Source organism: Trachemys scripta, chromosome 1, assembly GCF_013100865.1.
Source record: "Trachemys scripta elegans isolate TJP31775 chromosome 1, CAS_Tse_1.0, whole genome shotgun sequence".
NCBI lineage: Eukaryota > Metazoa > Chordata > Testudines > Emydidae > Trachemys > Trachemys scripta.
This window is the reverse complement of record NC_048298.1, coordinates 251,960,623-251,983,515: the sequence shown is the minus strand read 5'-3', so window position 1 is coordinate 251,983,515 and position 22,893 is coordinate 251,960,623. Positions and strand designations below refer to the sequence as shown.

The 22,893-nt window shown below is 42.7% G+C and overlaps 1 protein-coding gene across 4 annotated transcripts in view; it reads left to right on the top strand.

Annotated features, from left to right (window-relative positions):
• The window catches only part of DNAJC3 (DnaJ heat shock protein family (Hsp40) member C3), a 67,792-nt gene that overhangs the window by 35,095 nt on the left and 9,804 nt on the right, over window positions 1–22,893 (top strand). For all 4 annotated transcript variants that reach the window (XM_034758251.1, XM_034758253.1, XM_034758249.1 and 1 more), the window contains 5 exons: window positions 4,035–4,187; window positions 6,510–6,691; window positions 8,482–8,601; window positions 11,007–11,112; window positions 11,200–11,320. In XM_034758251.1, the coding sequence (XP_034614142.1) occupies window positions 4,035–4,187; window positions 6,510–6,691; window positions 8,482–8,601; window positions 11,007–11,112; window positions 11,200–11,320 (682 nt within the window). The remainder of the gene's footprint in view (window positions 1–4,034; window positions 4,188–6,509; window positions 6,692–8,481; window positions 8,602–11,006; window positions 11,113–11,199; window positions 11,321–22,893) is intronic.

Here is a 22,893-nt window from a genome sequence, read left to right as displayed (position 1 = left end):
AGTGCACCTAGTGGGGCATCCTTATGATGAAAAACATTGTTTCAGTAACCCCTAAATACTGCTTTTGTCTCATTGTGTACGAGGGGGAAGGAAATAGTAGTTACTTGGTAACCTGTGTCTGGTTGGGAGAAGTTATCGTTAAACATGGCTGTCACTTATCACCACAACTCCAGCTGCAGTGCTCTTGTGCCTGCACTGGATCAGCATCTGAACTGTGTAGCTATAACACTGATGCTTCAGATTTATTCACAGTTTCCTTTAGTATCAGCTATGTATGTCTCCAGGAATTTTGGTTTGCATTAAGTGCTCTGTAATAGTTCATAATGCAATAGGGTGGTCAGGGTCAAGGAACAATGCTATAACTGTTCATTAATTATAGTAAACAGCAACTTCTATAGTTAGAAATTCACTTAAACTCATTTAAAATTCATTTTAAAAATCACTAGTTAGGCAACATTAGCATCCAGGGCAACCTTGATTCACATGCCATGGAGGGATATTTTAGGGGAAGGAAAGAATGAGGACCTAGAGGATGATAAGGTGGGGTGAATAGTGGGGAGGGCAAAAGCAGCAGGCAGCAGACGGATGGTCAGAGGTGGTAGAGAAACAAAGACCCAGAGGTGGGGAGTGGAGGGCACTGATGAGGGAAGCAGGCTCTTTTTGTATAGTACCAGGGGTTTATTGGCTTAACCTTTGTAATATAGACTGTGGAAGGAAAAGGGCCAGCGTGCATGTTTGTAGAACTTCCTAGCCAGGACTTGTAGGGTAGGAGAGGGAAGGGAGGTATAAGAGGGTCCTGGTGGGAGAGGAATATTGAAATTCTGGGGTCAGGAGGATGGGGGAGCAGGTTAAAGAATAATTGGAGGATAAAGGACAAAGCAGATCTGAGTGCAGGGGCTGGAGAGTGTCGGTAACCCTCCGCAACCCCTGTCTCTGGCCCCCTCCAATTCTGTTATGCCTCCCCCACTCCCTACACTTTCTCTCCATCTATCAAATTGCTTCAGGCAGAGGCATTTCTCTGGTACCTTCTGCTGCTGCTAGCACATCGCTGGCAGAAGCTTCATATGCTGCTCTCTCATTCGGTGTGTGTGCTTGGCCTTCAGACCCTCTACTGTGCAACCCTCTAGTAACACCCACATGAATTTACAGGAACCTGCACTCAACAACAAACTCCTTTATATCTCCAGTATACAGCCACCCATGCCGAACACCTCCAGTTGTGCAAAAGCACTCGTTCACCTCAGCTCTAACCACAGTATTTTGTAGGTAGTAATAATAGATTAGATTTTTGGAAATAAAGTATTTCAGTGCATGAATATTTTGATGCTGCAGTTGTGACCTCTAGTGGCAGTAGAGGAATCAAAGGCCATTGCATGTTATGGTAATCAGTATTTGACCTGGAAATATATAGAGAAGTTTCTAATATGTAGTGAAGCAAGTATGTGGCGGGGGAGAAGGATATATAAAGTTAAAATGAACACTATGAACCATACTCCTCTCGCGCAAGTTCATGAAGTTTATCTTTGTGTGTATTATATTTTTGTCAGATTTTGCTAAATCATGTGTGCTATGATTTTTGGCTTCTGAAGTAGTTATGTAATCCTGAGAAGATGAAATATGTTTCTAGTCCCAGCTTGAATTTTAAAGCCTATTGCTTCATACATGCCTACTGGTAGAGAAGAGATTACACCAGTGCCTGTTTTTTTTTTTTTCTTGATGTCTCATTCATAATGCATCAAAAAGGCATTGTTTATATACTTGGTAGGTTCTATTCCTTGCTAAAATAACAATAGAAAAGATGCAGGTTTTGTTAACCTGACAAGCAGTCTGCAAAAGGGAATATGTTGTAAAATGCTTTCCCTACATCTTCCCTTTCTCCAGCCCCATACTGCACCCACCTTGAAGTCAGGCTCGTTTTGTTGGGTAATCCCAACACATATTAGGACTTGAAATAAAGTAAATGATTCAGTGCAGAAAAATACTGAATTGGGGTGTGTACTGTTTTGGAATGTCTGCATTGATAGAAATGTACTTGAGGATCATCCTGGGTTTTTAGCTGGTTGTATCCTATGATTTAATGTAGTCGGAGCCTTGCCAAAGCACATAAAAAACAATGGGATTTGGATCAGACCTTTAGTTTATATCACTAGAATTGACAACTCTTTCCCCACCTCACAATATGACAGTCAGTTCTTGTGATCTCTGAAGCTTTATCCTTCTCCCTACCCATCTGAACTCTGTCAGGGATTATTTGTGATTCCTCGCTTACTTGTCCCTGCATTCAATTGGTAAAGGGAATGAGGAAAATGCATGGCTATTTCATTCTGCTGGCTGTAGAGAAATTCTCTAATCATGATATTCTTCCAGTTTGAAAAAAAAAAAATAAAAATATTCTTTATGACCACAAGCCCAGACTTGTTGTTGAGACCTCAGAATGTTGGAAGCAAAAACAAAATAACAATGGCAAATAAGTTATATTTTTCTAATTTGTTCCAAAAACCTGATAAATTGATGACTAACTCTACCACTAAATCTCATTGATGCATGACAATTATTTCTCCTCTTCAGAAAGCTTTTGGTTTTAGATACATTTCACTAACTGCACTACCTGAGCAAATCAGGGTGTCTCACTTTGAATGATTACTTACCTCAGAAAAATATTTTACTTTTCTGTGGACTCAAAATAGTAATTTGATTCAACTGTGTGCCCAGTTTAAACTACCTATAACTCTCCAAGTTGTTTCACTTGGATCGTGTTCTTTACTACCCTCTACTAATGCCTTTTGTTTAGTGTTCTGCATAGAATGTTTGCTTGCCTTTTTTCCAGTTACGTAATCTGTTTAGAGAAATGAAGATTTCCAGCTAACGTAGTTGGCCTGTTTTTGGCGGGCGAAGAGCCCAATCTCCTACTGAGATAAAAGAGAAGGATGTTGAGATTAGGGAAAGAAGAAATGGGTCCAAGAGAGTTTTGCCATTGATTTCAGTGGGGCCAGGATTTAAATCCTGGCCTCTCCCTTGGTGAATCTTTCTCAGGATTTAGGTAACAGAATAAAGAGGCCTCTTCTCCAGTGCAAAATGAAATGTGTCTGACATTGGGTTTGGATTCTTATCTACTTTGGAGTATGACCTATGTGACTTAATGGCAAATGAGATCACATCCACCTGACCTCATTGTGTAAAAATCTCTTTTTGTCATTGAGTGCTTGGGGACCACTCATAGTGATCCATCCCTCTCCAACTTGTTATAGGCTATGATCTTCATTCCTGCCAAATGCAAAGCAACAACTCCACATATGGACAGCTTCTTGGGATAAAAGGGGATAGCCAAAATCCACCCGTCTCTTCAAACAATAAATTGTTACAGTAGTGTCAGAGAATCTGTATTGGTGGTTGTCTGGTCAGAAGGAGAGTGTCTGGGGACCAAGGGCCTTCAGGCTTTGTCTAAAAAGATTTTTATGAAGTCTGACATTTCTTGGTTTCCAGAGTCCAGGAGTTCTCAACTGATTCATGGGAACCCTCCTTGGATTTAAAACATCTGTTTCTATTGCTGTGGCCATCCTTTCTAAGGAGGTGTGACAATTGCATCTCTACAGTAACATTGAACTTGTCACAATAAATTCATTATGTAAATATACCTGGATTTGCAGTAAGGCTTCTAATACATCAGACAGGTAGATCTTCTACTAACCTTGAAGTACTGTATAAAAGAATCCTGTATTTTGTATTTGCCTAATGGGAGAGATGGATTAAGTAGAACACAGTTGAGGGGGTATACTACATAAGAAGGAAGTGTCAAAGTGATGAACTTTTAGTACAGAGCAAAAGGAATTGGATTTTTCTGGATTATAACAGTTTATGCAGTGGCAAAGAAATCTTTCATCCCAATTAGAAAAATTTCCAAGGGAGTTTTAAATGATTCAGTTCACTTCAGCAGCATCTTTGGTTTGTTCTCCATGGTACAAGATGGTTAATAGAACAGAATCAGACCTCCAGAAACCAGAGTTCAGTCTCTCTCTTTTTGTTCATATTTACAGCTCAAATCTAATCCCAGTGATAATGAGGAAAAGGAAGCCCGGTCTCAGCTGATGAAATCTGATGAGTTGCAGCGCCTGCATTCACAGGCACAGTCTCTGTATCATCAGGAGGATTATATTACTGCTATAAGACTCCTTGATGAGATTCTAGAAGTAAGTGCTACATGAAATACAATTGAAGAGAAATAAGAATTTCTGTCTTTGGTAGAGGTGTATGTTTCTTTTTTAACATAGAACTTTAAAGTTTGCACTGATGCAAAAACATTAGTGTTGCTGGCTCTATCCTACCGAGCGCTGTCCACTTCCATTGGGGTTATTGGGAGCTGAGGGTGGTTAGCAGGCAGGACAGAGCGCTAAAGAAAGGGAGATTGTGGATTTAGTGTTGGGGAATTGCTCCATTTTTAACCTAGCCTTCTGGTATAGATGACTTTTTGTTAATACTTTTTTTGTGTTGAAATTTCTTGTCCTTTTCCTCAGTCCAAAGTTCAGTATTCTTGGGACATGGTGGTTTGAATGGAATTTTACCAGTATGAAAAAGGTGTGTCGCATAATTTAAATTTTCTCAGTCATGCTTCAGTTATCCAAGAAACTCAGATGGGTTGAACTTAGTACTTAGTGTATATGTACATCCTCAGTGAGAACGGCGTACTTTCCTCACTTGGGGAGGTAGGGGAAACTGGTTAGAGAAAAGTAGTGAAGGATCAAACATAGTATGCAGCTAACATACACACTGGTATCCATACGCACATCCCTATCCTCAGATACTCGAATTGTTGTATCCCATCTTGATGTTTGACTCTTCAGTCACTGGTCACATATTCAGATGTGGGCAACTCAAAAGTGTACTAGCATGCTGTTTTTACATTTTTCTAAAAAATGTAAGAAAATATTATAAGAAACTCCTAGCCCAGATTTTTAGACACATTCTGTTATGGTGCACAAAGCATCTATGACATGCATATAATTTTAGAAATACATGAGACAAAATTAATGTTGCTGCGCGATCTATAACTTCGAATGTTTTCACTCTTGTTTGACATTTAATGATGATGGTAAAGTACAGATAATGCAGAATTGTCAGCCATTATCTGTACTCATTAAATTACACAAATTTGGAATAGAAACACTTAAATTTACATAATTCTAACTTTTTTTGGTCCAGGATGTAAGTTACATACAAGAATCAATATTGGCATTTTCTGTAATCTAAAGATTAGGCATGCTTGCTTAATGATAGTTCATTACTGTGCTTTTGAGAAGTGTCATTTATCTACAAAATAAATTACTCTTATTTGCCTTTATACTCAGTCTAGCTAGAACTGAAATTTTATAAATGAATCTTGTACAATTCCCTGAGGAAGAATTTTAATAAATAAAAATGTATATACTCAATTCCTAATTTAAAGTTTGACCTGGTAACCTAGTTGCATTTTGTAACTTAGTTGTACATACTCTCTATTGCTTTATTAAACATTTTAAATACAGTCTTCTCATATGTCAAAATATGTACATTGCTTTTATGCAATGTTGAAGTTGCTTTGTATGGATATTACAGACAAATCCTTCAAGCCCAAAACAGTAATAAAAGAATTAGTGGATTATTTGTTGAAGGTAAATGTAATTATATCTATTACAATCATACTCTTATTTTTGTCATAACTATTCAGAGTAAGGTGCTATCTCCCTGAGTCCCCTCTGTTAGATGTAACAAAATGATATACTATTTGAGGGTATATCACATTAACTTCAATTATTTGTCAATTTTAGCATTTATTTCATAACTGTAAAAGAGTCAAAGTGTGGGAAGGGGTGGGATGCGGCTGTTGTAGGATTAAACCTAGCCGTTTAAAACTGAGTTAAGAAAATCATGAAATGTTTTGGTTTTATGCCTTGTCATTTTTTGACAACAAACCCCTCCCACATATTTATTTCAGAAGGAGAAACTCATTTTTATATCCAGGAAAAACATTAACAGTCGATTATTAGAGAGATGTGGTTGTTGTCCCTCTCTAAACCTGTACTGCCAAAAGTAAGGACAGACCTGCACAGACCATGTTGATATAGAAACCTCCTTCAGATGTCTGTTTGGACGGTAGACACCTCAGCCATCACAATTCTTCTCTTCCGTAGTAATGGGGGGAAGTTGTAATAATTTAGGATTTCAATTTCCCTCCTTCAGGCTCGCACTGTCCCAGTTCTTTCCAGCAATGCTGAGAGTTCAAGCATGCCTCCCTGAGTAGGCTCATTTGCAGGGTTACAAATTGCATTTCTAAATAACTTATTTTCTGGTATCTTTTGGAGGAACAGCTTTGAAATATCTCTGCTCTCTGGGAAGTGCATTGATGTTAAATTTCAAGCACTCTACATGAGTAGAACAGTGATCCATCACAAGAGGCAATATGAAATTTAGGTAGGATTTAAAAACAAGTGAAATGCTTATAGATCAAAGTCTAGCTTTCATTTTGGTTTCTTAAGGTTTGCGTTTGGGATGCAGAGCTGCGGGAGCTTCGAGCTGAATGCTATATAAAGGAAGGAGAACCAGGCAAAGCCATTAGTGACTTAAAAGCTGCTACCAAACTGAAGAATGATAACACTGAAGCCTTCTATAAAATCAGCACAATATACTACCAGTTGGGGGACCATGAACTGTCACTCAGGTAACTTTACCATTGTTTGTAATAGCAAAAATGAAAACACAAAGCCCATGGCAAGGAAGTTGGGCCCATCTGCTATAATGAAAGGCAAAATGAGTGAGTGGTAGGATTAGTGCAGACACTTTTGTCAACATAGTCATTGTGTGAAAGTACTTATTGGCCTGTCTCTGTACAGTTCTTGTTTATCAGTGTTTTAGCACAAGATATGGTGCCTGGAACTCTGCATAAGATGAACACTAATAATTAAAATAACCTAATAAAGTATGGTGTTTGTTGCATCTCTATGGATAGAGACTGCAGCTCCTCTAGTGGCTCAGAAAAAGCCAGCTAGTCTGTCAAACAAAAGAAAATGGGCGCAGTGAAAAAGGAGGAATTAGTGAAGAAGGGTGGCCAGATTGGTCAAGCATGAACTGATCCAAATACAGCTGAAAGGCCTTCCATGGAGAGCTCTTGCAAATGTATTTGGAGAATGTTTCATGGATAGTCTCTAAGTGGAAAAATCTACTCGCATATGGATACAGATGAGACTTGGGGATTGAGACTGGAGACAGTCCAGATGGTCTCAACTGCTTTGAAAAAGATCTTGGTCATTGAAATACTTTGGGCTGAGGGATCAAGGACTCTGTATACTATCAACAAATACTTTGCTTTTCAGTGCCATCTGTGTTGTCTTCTCTCTTCCAGTCCCCAGATCATTCAAACCCCATCTCACTTGTACTCAGATTGAAGTTCATTCAGACTAAGTCTGGCTACAGTTCAACCTCTGTGCTCTTGTACTTTGACAAGCTGTGATGAATTCAGGGCAGTGAGAAGGCAATGTCCATTGTTTTCACTCACATAATAAAAGCTGGATAGAGGGCATCATTAGAATCTTTTGGAAGAGAGTCTGCTCCCTGCTGTCTGTCACAGAGTACTTTTACTGAAAAGCAACTGCTGAATCAGAGATAGGGGAAATTGAGACAACAGGGGATTGCAGCTTACTATCCTGAGTTGTTGTCTTTTTAGGTTTCTCTCCCTTCCTTGTTAGTAGAATGGATGTCAGAATGAATGAGGGCAGGGATTTTGGAAACCTCAAATGAGTGTGGTTCTCTACTTAAGCCTGGGTATTTATTTCATGCTAGCATGGATCCTCTTCCAGCAGGTATGGTATCTCTAAGGATGAAGATTGTATCCCCTCCCAACCCCCCACCTTTTTAGAGGTGACCTTGGATAGCTATACATCAGTGAACCCCACTTGTTGGGGTATGGATCAGCATAAGATATCATGTAAGAATACACTGGAAAATAAGTCATCACAGATAGTTGTGTCAAATAACTATCAAATGCCGGACAAAACAGTTGGAAATATATACTAGAGAACAATACACCTCTACCCCGATAATAAAACTGTCCTCGGGAGCCAAAAAATCTTACCACATAAGTGAAACCGCGTTATATCGAACTTGCTTTGATCCACCGGAGTGCGCAGCCCCGCCCCCCCGGCGCGCTGCTTTACCGCATTATATCCGAATTCGTGTTATATCGGGTCGCGTTATATCTGGGTAGAGATGTATATTGAAATATGTAGTATAACTTTATGCCGAGTATAAATTTCTGGCAACATAAAGTACTGGGGGGAAAAAAGCTGTAAACTCAGGAGGATGTTTCTCATTAAATTTCACACATTAACATGCTCTTGAGTGAAAGAGAGAATGCAGTGCAGAAAAATCTGTCACTCCAGACAGCTTTTTCAAAAATACTGTCCTCTACTTCATTTTGAAATCCCTTAATGTTTCTTTTTCCTGCATGAAAAGTGAAGTCCGAGAGTGTCTGAAACTTGACCAGGACCATAAGCTGTGTTTTTCTCACTATAAACAAGTAAAGAAACTTAATAAGCAAATCGAGTCAGCAGAGGAACTCATCAGGGAAGGCAGGTAAGAGCACTAGTCAGCATTTACTGAATGATACCAGTACTATGACTCCTCCTGAAGCAGTAAAACTTCACAGATTTGGAGAAAGTTTGTTTTGTGTTTGACATGTGGGATGGAACACTGGGCACGGCCATGAGAATTTCAGTTTAAAAACAGACATCAACCCACGTGTACCATCAGTAGCATCTATTCCTTCTTACTTGTCCTGTTTCCCTTCCTACTCTCCTTGGCCTATTGCCATTTTATTTTGCTCTTTGCATGAAATAGATTATAAGATCAAGGCACGGACAATGTTTGTATTCAGCTCTCAGGTGTCATAGCACCATATAACTAATAAATAAAGATGAATTCTACTACAAATTGTCCCTTGATAATAGGCGTGCCAAGCAAATGGGGCTCCCCACCCCAACCCTGAGATGTGATGAATAGTCTTTTTTTAAATTTCTGCTACTTGCTTCTTCTCAGTTTTGTATGATTTATTGTCAAACACATAACCACAGTTGTGCTAGGTGGTATGTAAAGTGATAGAGTGGAGGTAGCTTTTTCATCGTTTATCTGGATTTCAAATGTGGTTTGGTAGCAGATATGTTTTTTTAACTTTGAGGATGAAATCTGGAATACTTAAATTCTCAAATGTGCATTTCTTATACTTAGTAGTATGTGTGTAGGAAAACTAGTTTGCTTTACAGTACAGCAAAAATGACAAAGCAAAATTTTATCAGCAGAGTTGCTGATAAATATTTAAAAAAAATCAATAAACTTTGAGTAATGTTATTGGTTTATTGTGTGGCCTCTCTGGAAAGCTTTATGTGGCTATTCATTTCACCACTAAATTCAAGTGTCAGTGCTGTTAATTTGTGTTAAATGTTGTCTCTTATTTAAAAGTGTATTTTAATGCATCAGTGTTTAAAAGTGGAGATCACAGCATATTTGCAAATAAAATATCACTGCAGCCTTTAAATACATTTTTCATGAGTTTGTCATGACTCAGGAAGCAAGAAAAGAATTACTGGAGCCGTGAAAGTTGCTATATATGTAATGTGCTCAGAACTTTTCTTCGGGATGCTAACACACACAACAAACAACATTAAAATAACTCTCTCTGATGTGATGCCAGCCTTAATCCATCCCAAATTTGTCTGAAGGGGCCTGAGACCAGCTCACAGTGAGGTGCATAGATAATGTATTGTTTGTGCTCCAAAATCTAGGCACTATGTGATTAGTTAGGGATGGAATGGAAACTTTAACCCCGCACTTCCGTTTGTGTTTTAGAAAAATCTTACATTTCAGACAAATGTTAGTTTCTGTGCATTTAAAAACAAACCTTTGTTCAGGTTTTTAGGCTGTTGGGAGTCACAGGAGCACAATAGTCAGTCTCTCTTTTGCCTCACTTGAATTGCTCATCAAATGGTGCTTTCATTCTGGAACCTCCCTCCATATGAAAGTATGCAAAGTAGCATTGTCATGAACACTGCAGAAAGACAGACAAGCCACTGGAAATGTGATTTAACTGGTCATAACTTTATTAAGTAACACATCTGGGAACTATCCAGCAATAACTTGTCCAGTGCAGGTTGTTGTACTTGTGTAATCTGTTCCCCAACTAACCTGATCCCAGCCTATAGCTGGGACCCCACTGCCTTACCCTTATGTGAGGTTTAAGGGGGTTATCTCCTCACTATACTGGACATTAGGAGCCCCAACTCCACCCCCACCTTCTTTAGGAGATGCCTTCTCCTAATCACGTCCAATTCCACTTTTTTAGGGAACTAGATTCCCTATTGAACAAGTACCTGCACTGGGCACCTGTTAAGTTGCAACAGTGAATTTTACAACCTAACTTAACCTACCACTGGGTCCCTGGGCTGCTGAAAGGAAGGCAAAAAAGTCATTCTGCCTGGCTAAGCTGGCAGTGAGGGAAAAATTCCTTATGTGATACCCACAGCAGGGCCCTGAAACTCTGTCCTCCTGTAACCCCAAGGCAGGGAGGGAAGAACTTTCCTCGTGCAGAATGGTTCTTCCAGGCAGTGGGGGAGGGCTTATAAGCCTTCCCCTGTTGGTTTGTGGGAGCTGATAGACTTCTGCTGCATGCATCTGTCCAGCCAATCAACCAAAGAGCCTCCTCCTCTTTCTCTTCTCAAACCCATGAAGGGGTGGGTGGGTGGGGGGGTGCAGTTCTTAAAGGGGCTAAGAGTTTTCTTTCTCCTGCTGGCCCAGACACAGCCTCTGAGACTGAGAGGGGCATTGCAAGAGATGCACATCATCCCAAACCAAACAAATTGCCCAGTGACAGTTTCCAAGTTACTTTGTATGAGTTGGTACATTTAATGACCACTGAAGAATTGATACAGTTGCTTAGAAAATAATTGTGTTCCAAAATACTCAGTTTATTTTCGCAATTAAAATAGGTACACAGATGCCATCAGTAAATATGAATCTGTAATGAAAACGGAGCCAAAGGTCCCTATTTACACTACTCGTGCCAAAGAAAGGATCTGTCACTGCTTCTCAAAGGTAAAAAAGAACATTTTTACCCTTGTGAGTAAATAATATTTCACAAGAAAAACAAATACAAACATTGTTTTCCCTTTCCCTTTTCAGAATGAGCAGTCCGCTGAAGCCATAAAAGTTTGCACAGAAGTTCTGCTGCTGGAACCAGCTAATGTGAATGCTTTAAAAGACAGAGCAGAAGCCTATTTATTAGAAGACCAATATGAGGAAGGTAAAACTTTTGACTTAAGATTTATGGTTTCAGTCTTTAAAGAATACTGCAAGAATAACTCCTCCAGACAACCTCTGCTGAAGCGTTTACTGGCAATCTTCACAAACGTTTGGATGCTACAGTATGTTTTATGGCATGCAATCAGTGCTGATACTTCTGTTTTCTTTAACTGAATTGTTATTAAGACAGCAATACACGCCTATCTTTATCCTATGCAAAGTTGTCTTAAAAGCATACAGTGAGGTAAGGGCAATTAAGGGCTTGTCTACAAGACACAGCAAAGCATGCCAGAGGAGTATAATTTGTAAAGCACAATAACACGCTGCACTCTAACTGTCCCATGTAGGCCTTGCTGGCATGCTCTGAAAAATACCAGGACTACATTAATGAAAATTAGGTATCTTTCTGAGTGTACCAGCGGGGCGTACACAAGGCAGTTAGAGCACTTTACAAATCATACCCTACTACAGTGCTTTTGCTAGTGCTACGTAGACAAGTCCTTAGATCGGGTGGGCAAACTGCTGCCCGGGGGCCACATCCGGCCCTTCAGATGTTTTAATCCAGCCCTCGAGCTCCTGCCGGGGAGCAGGGTCCGGGACTTGCCCCGCTCTGCGCGTGCCGTGGGTCTGCAGCTTCTGGAAGCAGCAGCATGTCCTCCCTCGGTCTCCTACACGTAGGGGCAGCAAGGGGATGCTGCACACTGCCCCCGCCCTAAGTGCTGCCCCCACAGCTCCCAACTGCAACCAATGGGAGCTGCAGGTGTGGCACCTACAGACTGGGCAGCACGTAGAGCTGCCTGGCCATGCCTCCATGTAGGAGCTGGAGTGGGGACATGCTGTTGCTTCCAGGAGCTGCTTGAGGTAAGTACCACCTGGAGCCTGCCCCCCTGACCCTTTCCAGTGCCCCAACCCCCTGCCCCAGCCCGGAGCTCCCTCCCGCACCCTGAACTCCTCATTTCTGGCCCCACCCCAGAGCCCCCAATTTTGTGAGCATTCATGGCCCGCCATACAATTTCCTTATCCAGATGTGGCCCTCGGGTCAAAAAGTTTGCCCACCCCGTCTTAGACGGTTAGAGGTTTGATGTGACATATTGGAGAGATTGCACAGACTAGATTTACTAAGCCTTGAAAGAAGAATTAGAAGAGACTTAATTGGAGTATAGTATTCAAAATTGACAAAGGCATAGTGGAAGCTGATTATCCATTTTTCTTTTTATCCTGTCCCCAAATATGAATAAGGGATACATTATGAAATTAGATGGGAATATAGAACTAATAAAGAGAAATGATGTTTCATGCATCAGCCTATGGAATTCAATGCCATTGGAAATAGTTACTGATGATGGGTTTTTAAACTATATGGATAACTTTATAGCCATTAATAACACTTCAAGCTATGGTAAAAGGAGGTGGTAATAATAAAATTTCATGGCTTGGTAAGCTAATTTCCTTTAGTGGGTAGGAGGTCCCCATGCTGCCACTCCCTCAAATATATATTGTCCCAACAAGGACAATAACAGAACACCACTGGCCATCACATACAGCCCCCAGCTAAAACCTCTCCAGCGCATTATCCACGATCTACAACCTATCCTGGAAAATGATCCCTCACTCACAGACCTTGGGAGGCAGGCCAGTCCTCGCTTACAGACAACCCCCCAACCTGAAGCAAATACTCACGAGCAACTACACACCACACCACAGAAACACCAACCCAGGAACCTATCCCTGTAGCAAACCTCGTTGCCTACTCTGTCCCCATATCTACTCTGGCAACTGCATCAGAGGACCCAACCACATCAGCCACACCATCAGGGGCTCATTCACCTGCACATCCTCTAATGTCATATATGCCATCATGTGCCAGCAATGCCCCTCTGCCATGTACATTGGCCAAACCGGACAGTCCCTCCGCAAAAGAATAAATGGACACAAATCGGACATCAGGAATGGTAACATACATAAGCCAGTAAGTGAACACTTCAATCTCCCTGGTCATTCTATTACAGATTTAAAAGTCACTATCATTGAACAAAAAAACTTCAGAAACAGACTTCAAAGAGAAACAGCAGAACTAAAATTCATTTGCAAATTCAACACCATTAATCTGGGCTTGAATAGGGACTGGGAGTGGCTGGCTTACTACAGAAGCAGCTTTTCCTCTCCTGGAATTGACACCTCCTCATCTATTATTGGGAGTGGACTACATCCACCCTGATTGAATTGGCCCTGTCAACACTGGTTCTCCACTTGTGAAGTAACTCCCTGCTCTCCATGTGTCAGTATATAATGCCTGCATCTGTAACTTTCACTCTATGCATCCGAAGAAGTGAGGTTTTTACTCACGAAAGCTTATGCCCAAATAAATCTGTTAGTCTTTAAGGTGCCACCAGACTCCTTGTTGTTTCCCTCAAATATAGCACAACATAACCTGCTACATATATTCTGAGATAGGACTAATCTTCTGAAGTGTTGCTCAGAGGAGGACTGTGAATAGGGTTATAATGCCCAAGCAGCAGTGACTAGATTCAGTGCACTTGCCTAGAGAATAGTTGGGCAGAAAGCCTCCGGGAGGAGAGCATGCTTAGGGCTGGTCTACACTGGGGGAGAGGGGGAATCAATCCAAGATATGCAACTTCAGCTACGCTATTCGCGTAGCTGAAGTCAAAGTATCTTGGATCAAATTACCTGGGGTCCACATGGCGTGGGATCGATGGCTGCGGCTCCCCTGTTAACTGCGCTACCGCCGCTCGTTCTGGTGGAGTTCCGGCGTCGATGGTGAGCACGTTTGGGGATCTATATATCGTGTCTTAACGAGACGTGATATATCGATCCCGGATAAATCGATCCCGGATAAACCCGTATCAGCGGGTAGTGAAGACATACCCATCGAATTGACATTCTCTTCATCTTTAAGAAGGAACAATGTGTACTTTCTTCTGGTGCTAGGTTCACTGCACTCTGGTCATGCCAACAGTACTCCCGATCATGCCTCTCTTGAGGTGTGCAGCACTATTTGTTCCTATCCCTTCCACTCTTTCTTCACTAGAGAACTTGCATGCCTGTATTTTTACTATTTGAAACATCTAAAAATGTTAGTCACTTAAAAAAAAACTGTTACCAACCTTTCTGCAACTGTTCTTCGAGATGTATTGCATGTGTCCATTCCCATGTAGGTGTGTGCATGCCCTGAGTACAGTTGCCGGAATTTTTCCCCTAATGGTATCCATAGGATCGGCTCCAGTGCCCTCTGGTGCTGCATGCTCATAGCGCCAGTATAAAGGGCCCTGCCGACCCTGCACTCCCTCAATTTCTTCTTACTGGCTGACTTCGATAAGGGGATGGAGGCTGGGTTTTGGAATGGACATATGCAACATATCTCAAACAACAGTTACAGAAATATTAGTAATTGTTCAAGTGCTTGCGCATGTCCATTCCAATGTAGGTGACTTTCAAGCAGTTGCACAGGAGGTGGGCTCTTAGTTCAAGAACAAGCTGATTGCAAGCCTGCATGGCTAAAGTTGGCATCCTCTCTGGCCTGCTGGGTGATGGCAAAGCATGTTGAGAACATGTGCACCGAAGACCAGGTTACTGCCCTGCAGATGTCCTGAATAGGGACTTGTCCTAGGAAAGTGGCCAAGGTGGCTTGCGATCTTGTGGAATTAGCAGTCAGGTTAGCTGGAGGAGGAACACTGGGCAGCTTGTAACATGCATAAATGCATGATGTAATCCAGGATGCGATTATCTGGGTGAAGATGGGAAGGCCTTTCAGCCTCTCAGTTCTCGCTATGAGCAGCTGGGTTGATCTGCGAAACGGCTTGTTTCTTTGTATATAGAATGCCAGGGCATGTTTAACATCTAAGGAGTGTAGGCGTTGCTCCTCCCTGTTCACATGCGGCTTTAGGAAGAACACTGGTAGGAAGATTGCTTGATTGCAGAGGAATTGCTAAACCACTTTCAGGAGGAATGCTGGGTGCAGATGCAGCTGCACCTTATCCCCTAAAGAGGATTGTATATGAGGGCTCCAATGTGGGGACACAGATTTCTGAATCCCTTCTGGCTGAGTTGATGGCCATTAAGAAAGACACTTTCCAGGAGTGATGAACCAACGAGCACCTTGAAAGCAGCTCGAACGGGGGAGCTATAAGCTTTGATAAGACGAGGTATAGCTCCCAGGAAGGAATAGGCTGTCTTGCCTGGGCTATAACCTCTCCAGGCCTTTAAGAAAACTAATAACCATCTCATGCAAAAAGACAGACTGGTGGTTGACCCAGGGATGGAAGACTGATATCGCTGCTAGGTGGACCTTGACTGAAGAAATAGCCAGACTCTGTTGTTTGAGATGCAAAAGATACTCTAACATAGTTGCAATGAGGACTGTGTGAGCAGAACTCTGCGTTGGGAGGACTAGATGAAGAATTGCTTCCATTTTGCAAGGTAAGTGGCTCTGGTGGAGGGTTTTCTATTGCCTAGCAGGACTCCATGGACTTACTCGGAGAAAGCTTGCTCCTCAGGATTCAGCCATGGAGCTTCTAGGCTGTCAGATGGAGAGCTGAGGTTTGGGTGGAGAAGCCGACTGGTCTCGGGAGATCAGGTCCGGGTGTAGCGAAAGCAGGAGTGGGCGTCTCCATCAAGAGGCCTAACAGCGTGGCGAACCAATGCTGCCTGGGCCATGCCGGTGCTATGAGAATTACCCAGGCCCAGTCCTACTTGATCTTCGTCAGAACCTTGCGTATCATCTGTATAGGGGGAAAGGCGTAATACAGGTGATCTATCCAGTATAGCAGGAAGGCATCCGTAAGAGATGTTGGGCTGTGGCCTTGCAGGGAACAGAACTGGTCGCATTTTCTGTTGTTGTAGGTAATAAACAGGTCTATAAGGGGAGTCCCCCACCATTGGAAAATGCCCCCTGAGATGTCTGGCCAAAGGGACCATTCGTGGTGAGAGAAGAAAGATCTAAAGAGGTAATCTACCAGCTGGTTCTGTTTTCCCAGTAGGTATGATGCCTCAAGATGTATTGAATGCGTTATGCAGAACTCCCATAGCTGGATTGCTTCCTGGCATAAGGGGAAGGAGTAAGCTCTGCCCTGCCTGTTGATGTAGAACATGGCAGTCATGTTGTCCAGGAGAACTGAAATTACTTTGTTTGTAATGTGGGGCAGGAATGCTTGGCAGGCTAGATGGACTGTTCTGAGCTTTCTGACATTGATATGAAGAGAGAGCTCTTCTGGAGACCATAGGCCTTAAGTCTTGAGGGCCCCTAAGTGTGCTCCCCAATGCTGATGTGTCCAAGATTAGAGAGTGGGGCCACAAAAAGGGCACTCCTGCACAGACCATGCAGTTGTTCAGTCACCAAGTCAGTGAATCAAGGACTTGAGCCGGCATGGTGAGCTCTGAATCCAGGTGAATACACCCTGGCCAGCCACACTTGGAGAGGTCTGAGAGACAGCCTCACATAGAATATCAGGGTTGGAAGGGACCTCAGGAGGTCATCTAGTCCACCCCCCTGCTCAAAGCAGGACCAATCCCCAGTCAGATTTTTGCCCCAGATTCCCTAATTGGCCCTCTCAAGGATTGAACTCTCAACTCTGGGTTTAGCAGGCCAATGCTCAAACCACTGAGCTATCCCTCCCCCCCGTACAATATAAGTGTATGATGTCATGTGGTTCAGAGGACTCAGACATTTTTGAGCTGTAGTGACCGGGTGGGTCTGAAAGGACCTTATCAAAACTGTAATTGTCCAAAACCGGTCTTCCAGGAGCAAGGCTCTTGCCTGAATGGAGTTGAGAACTACACCAATGAACTCTCATCTCTCCACCAGGATGAGTGAATTTTTGTGTCTTTATCAGTAGGCCTAGGGCCCAGAAGGTTAATCGGCTGAGATGGACGTTGGATTCTACCTGAGCTCTTGACTGGCCTTTGACTAGCCAGTTGTTGAGGTATGTGAAGACATTCACTCCATGCTTCCTGAGGAAAAGCTGCCCCCACTGCCATACATTTGGTAAAGACCCATGGAATGGCTGACAGGCCGAATGGAAGCACTGCAAACTGGTAATTTACTTGGTTCACAACAAATTTTAGGAACCTCTGTGGCCTTGGAAAATTGATATGTGGAAGTATATGTCCTTTAAAGCGAGGGCAGTATACCAATCCCTCGGATCCAGAGAGGGAATGATGGAAGCCAGTACCAAAAGTTGCTTGTGAGAAGGGTTCCTGAAGAGGGACAAAGAGGGAGAGTGGGAAGTCGGGATAGACACAGACTGGAGGGTTTATACCACTTCTAGTGTGCTGAGTACCCAACGGTCTGAAGTAATGAAAGTCCGGGCTCTGAAGAAGTGGGACAGGCAGTTTGAAAACAGGTGTAATTGGATCCAATATTGCAGGGATTGAGAGGTCTACCTGAAGCATTTTGTCAAAAGGAGTGCTTCAAGCTGCCTGACTGTCTGGGGGTGGCCTGCATCAGCCCTGCTATGAAAGCCGGTGGCCGTTTACACCTGAACCTCCTGTTCTTCCTCCTGCAGGTCCCGTTTGGCTGGGTAAAGTAACAGCCAGTCTGTTGGGGCCTGTAATGCTTCCTGGATGCCACTGGGGTATATAGCCCCAGGGATTTCAAAGTCATCTTAGAATCCTTAAGCCTGTAGAGCCTCGCATCAGTTTGCTCCAAAAAGAATGAGGGCCCTTCAAAGGGGAGGTCTTGGAGGGTTAATTGTATCTCCAGGGGGAAACCCAACGACTACAACCACGAGCTTCTGTGTGGTGTCGCTGCTGTGGCCATAGATCTGGCCACAGAATCAGCCACATCCAGGCCACCTGCTTTAGTAAGGCTTGGTAAGCCTTGTGGTCATCTTGCAGAGGCGACACACCCACTGCTACCACAGCCTCATCTGGAGAAGGAGGAGGCTAGGACTAGCTGAAGGGTCACCACCCCACCCTTTGTATCAGCCAGGACCTGTGGGGCTTCTTCTTGAGGCTCAATGCCGGGCTCGGTACCGGAGGTGCTCTGCTTTATACCGGCGCTACAAGTGCATGGTACCAGAGGGTGCTGGAGCCAACCTGACAGATATCACTAGGGGAAAATATTCCAGCAATTGTGCTCAGGGCACGCTCATATCTACATTGGAATGGACATGTGCAAGCACTCGAAGAAAATGTTTTACTTTAAACTGTTAGTTGATAGCGGTGTACTGTAGATGCATGTGGCATTCGGTAAAAATGAGCAATCTGTTACACCAAGTCTAATATGCATTTGTTAGAAATTAATGATGGGATATACCCTTTCATGTTCTATGCAGCAAATTAATTACACTGGTGCTTAGCATTATGGGGCAATAAAGCAGTGTAATGGAGAAGTCCCTGCATTTTCATTACCCTCATCAGATGCAGTAGTGTATATATTATGGGCTGGTATAGCTTGCTGTGTTTAAGTGACTTGACAAAGTATTAAGCAGCAGGCAAAGTGCTTTGGTTCAAGTGACAAATCAGTGGGGCTAGCAGATGATCTAGCCATACAAGAATGAATAGAAATCTTATTTATGCTTTGTTTGTAAAAGATAGTGTAAATCACTGGGGCATCAGAAGTATTCTTTCTAGCTTTTGTTTTTGAATACCTTACTTGAAACAAAAATCACACTCTTGTCAAGTGTCTAATATAAATTGGCTAGCACCTCCTGCTGTCTTGCACAGAAACAGCAAAAAGATAAATGTAACACCTGCTGAGAAATACCATCTGCTTGAAAATAATCTTGATGCAAAGACTTTTACTTAGGAAACGTAAGAGTCTTAGACTTATAATGAGACTCTCAAGATTATAACACAGTGAAGGGGAAAGTGCTTATTACACATAAAATGCAAATCAGGGTCCGTTGAAGAATATTAAAATTTGAAGTCTAAGTATTTCACTTATTACTTTATGGCAATAATTCAATTTTCTTATGAAGAAATGTTTTGTTCTTCTAAAAGAAGAAATCAAATCTAGAAAAACTACTTCTAATGCTCCAGTGATTCAACATGCTATCTCTTATGAACAAAGCACAAAACAAACTGCATACCTCTTCAAAATGCCTAGTCCCTTTGCACAGTCATTGCAGTATTTTGCTTGTTATGTATCTGATAAAGACTGCATGCTGTTGAAATAAAAGCAGTACTCATCTGATGAAGTGAGAATTCCAAGTAGAAGCACATATATTATGTATGGGATTTAAAAGCAAAATTTTATTTATACACTATATTGTTTCTTCCTAAACAAATATAACCGTATGGTATGTATGTGTCTGCATAGATTTCAGATGATTAGCTGTTCTGTTGTCATCAATAAACCCATGTAAAAGGGGGCCTTGTAGCGTATGCTGCTTGGGCACCAAGGGCTGAAAACAAATGTACATTGAAGATAGGTCCTATATAATGAAACCTCCAACTGCGTTGAGTATTTAAGACTAGTGGTATAACTGCAATGGCCTCTTTCCAGTGCTGATTGTTGCAACCTGCCTGCCAATTGCTGTAAACATCCTACCTGCAGAATGCTCTGATTATGCCCTTGCCTCTTCTATATTTCTCTTTAGTTGCTGTAGCATAAATTCCAAGGCCCTAGGACTATTGTGATAATCTAGTCTGACTGCCATAGAGCTATCTGGATTAATTCTTATTTAAATTACAGCATCTCTTTCAGGCAGAATATCCAAACTGGATTTTAAAATTGCCAGTTAGGGGAAATCCACCATTACCCTTAGTAAATTGTTCCAATGGTTAATTATTCTCACTGTTCAAATTTTTTGCCTTATTTATTTCTTGTCTAAATTTCTCTAGCTTCACCTTCTAGCCATTGGATCTTGGTATACCTTTGTCTGCTAGATTGATAAAGGGTTTTTCAGAGTTTTGTTCCCCATGTAGGTATTTAAGGCCAGAGCTACAAAGGGACTTAGGTGCCGCTGAGATCCATAATCTCCTGCTTGGCAGCTGCCTAACCCCATAGGCATCTAAATTGGTGCCTAAATTTTTGCTGTAAAAGTCCCCAATGTATCTCTTTCTGCCTCTGGGCATGCATGCTGCTTTCTCACTCTAGGCACCTGGACAATGTCCCAGTGCGAGCCACAAATTAGATAAAGACAGGCATTCTCCCACCTATCTTGCCGACAGGGCCCAATCTGCATGCTTAGAGGGCATTTTAAGCCAATTTAAAATACAAGGAGGTGGAGGTTTGGTGCTATAGTAATAACTGGGCCTACAGATTTACCCTAATTATAAGCTCTGCTGTAAAAAGTAAGTAAAAGTTCATAAAATGTCATTGTAACCTATAAGGATAAATGTTCCTTGGGTGGGGGGCGGGGGGAAGTGCTAAAGGGAGACAAACCTAAATTAGTCCAAACAAAAAGGCCTATTAATATAACTCAAGGCCTGTGTTAAAATCATTCCTAATAAATAAGAGAAGTGTGGGACCAGAAATTGATGAACCCAAATTGGTGTGCCAGAAATAAGGCCTAACTGGTAAACAAAATAAAAAAAGGACAGTCTGTTCCACCTGCTACTTCCGTTTGGAGACCTTACAAAGAGGCTTAAGGTGGAGGGAGGGAAGAAACTTTTTTACCATCACCACAGATGCAGTGGATGGATTTTGGGGTGACACCCAGACCTTAATACTCCACTGGGATGCTCAACCATTATCGCTGCACCAGTGAGGACCCCAGCCTAATATGTGTGAGATCCTACTTTCTTCTTCTCCTTTGTGTGTCCCTTTCTGTCCCCCAGTGTCTTCCTCCTATCCACTTTCTCTCTCTGCTTTTTACCTGATCCTGAAATCAACTGCGCTGCATGGCACCCACACCACAAGCTGTGCTCGGCTTGAGGACCAGTGAAGGAGCAGGACCTGCCAGACCAATCAGATGGTGTCTCTGCCTTGGCAGGTGACTTGGGGTACAGAGCAACAGCTGTTGTGGTGGACCTTGCAGCCTGAAGCACCGGTCCATGATTCACATGCCACCCTGTATCCTGAGAACATCAACAAAAGCCATATTTTCCCCATCTTTGCTATCCTCTCTCTTCTCTCCTGTGTGTCTGTTTTGTCAAAAGCAGGAAAGTGACTCATTTCAGACTCAGCTGAACGACAGAGCTAACCTTCCCCACTAAAAGGGATTGTTTAACAAAGTAAGACTAACCAATATTCATCCTCCTGAAAAATACTTTAATACAGAGATCCCCAAACTGTGGGGAGGAACGTTTGGGAGGGTGCAACTGGGGCCCGGGCCAGCCCCCACTGGTGGCCAGGAGGGAGCACCACCCAGCTCTGCTCCTGGCCCCATGCCCAGGGACCCAGCTGCCAGCCCCAGCCTCTGCTCCCTTGCCCCTCTCCGCGTCCCCACCTCCTCGAGCTGCGGTGCCGCTCCTGGTCCTGGCTCCGGGGAGGACATGGACAGGGATAAGGGTGTGTGTGTGTGAGAAAGTTTGGGGACCATTGCTGTAATAGGTTTTGATTAACTTTGCTGTGCATTGTCACTGAATTTTGCTTTTTGCCTTGTTTTAATCAAGGGGGGACCTCTAACCTGTGGCATGAATTTTCTGATGTGTTTGCCATGGTAGTGAGGAGGCTGAGGTCTGTCTATACCACACCTTGTTTATCACTGTCTAGGCTCATGTTAACACCTTTTACCTTCTGGCCCATATATTCTATCTAAAGTCCCAACAGGGCCTCCTTGATAACTGTTCTCCCAATGGTTAGAGCCCTGGGTTCAATTTCCCTCTTCTCTGCCTGACAGGGAGATAAGCTTTGAACAGGAATCTTCCCCCTTCAGGAGAGCACCCTAACCATTGGTGTGGGGCTCCCTCTCTCTCTCCTGTTGAAACTGTTCCACTGTGGAATACACCTCTGGTGTTTCTTGCAAGGCGCCTAAGCTGAGTGGATCGCAGACAGAAGAGGCACCTCCTGCAACCTGGATTTAGGCACCAAGCTCTGTGGGAGGGGTGAGGCTTAGGACACACCCATTTCATTATTACCCATTGGTGAGTTTAGGCAGCTTCACAGCTAGCATGCTGGCTTTTGTGGAACATCTTTTCAGGTGCCTGCCTTTCCCTCTGCATTGCACGGAGAGCCTAAACTTTGTGGATTCCTGTGATTTTTATAAAAGTTGGGTGTTACAACACTGCGTGTACCAACACCTAAGTCCTCTTACATACTATAATCAAGTCATCCTTTATCTTTCCTTTGTTTAAGCGAAACTGTTCGAGTCCCTGGAGTCTCACTATAAGGCATGTTTCCCCATCCTTTATTCAATGCACCCTACAAGGAAACTTTCTTCTGACCAACCACTAAGTCCCATTTCCTCCCTTCCCTACCCATTCAAAAAAGTGCTTGATCCTGACTTTCCTTAGATCCATTTAGGGTCCCACTTCAATCAAAGTCTAAAATTAAAGTCAGGATCCTCACATAATCCTTCTCCCCACAAGTACTTGGTCCTGAATTCTTTCTCTCCACCCTCTTTGCCCCATCCCAAACAAGACCTAGATCCAGACTTCCTTCTGATGCCTTGGGATGCTGCCAGTTTCCAGGTGTGCTCCATATTCAAAGGATTAAAAACTACAAGTTAA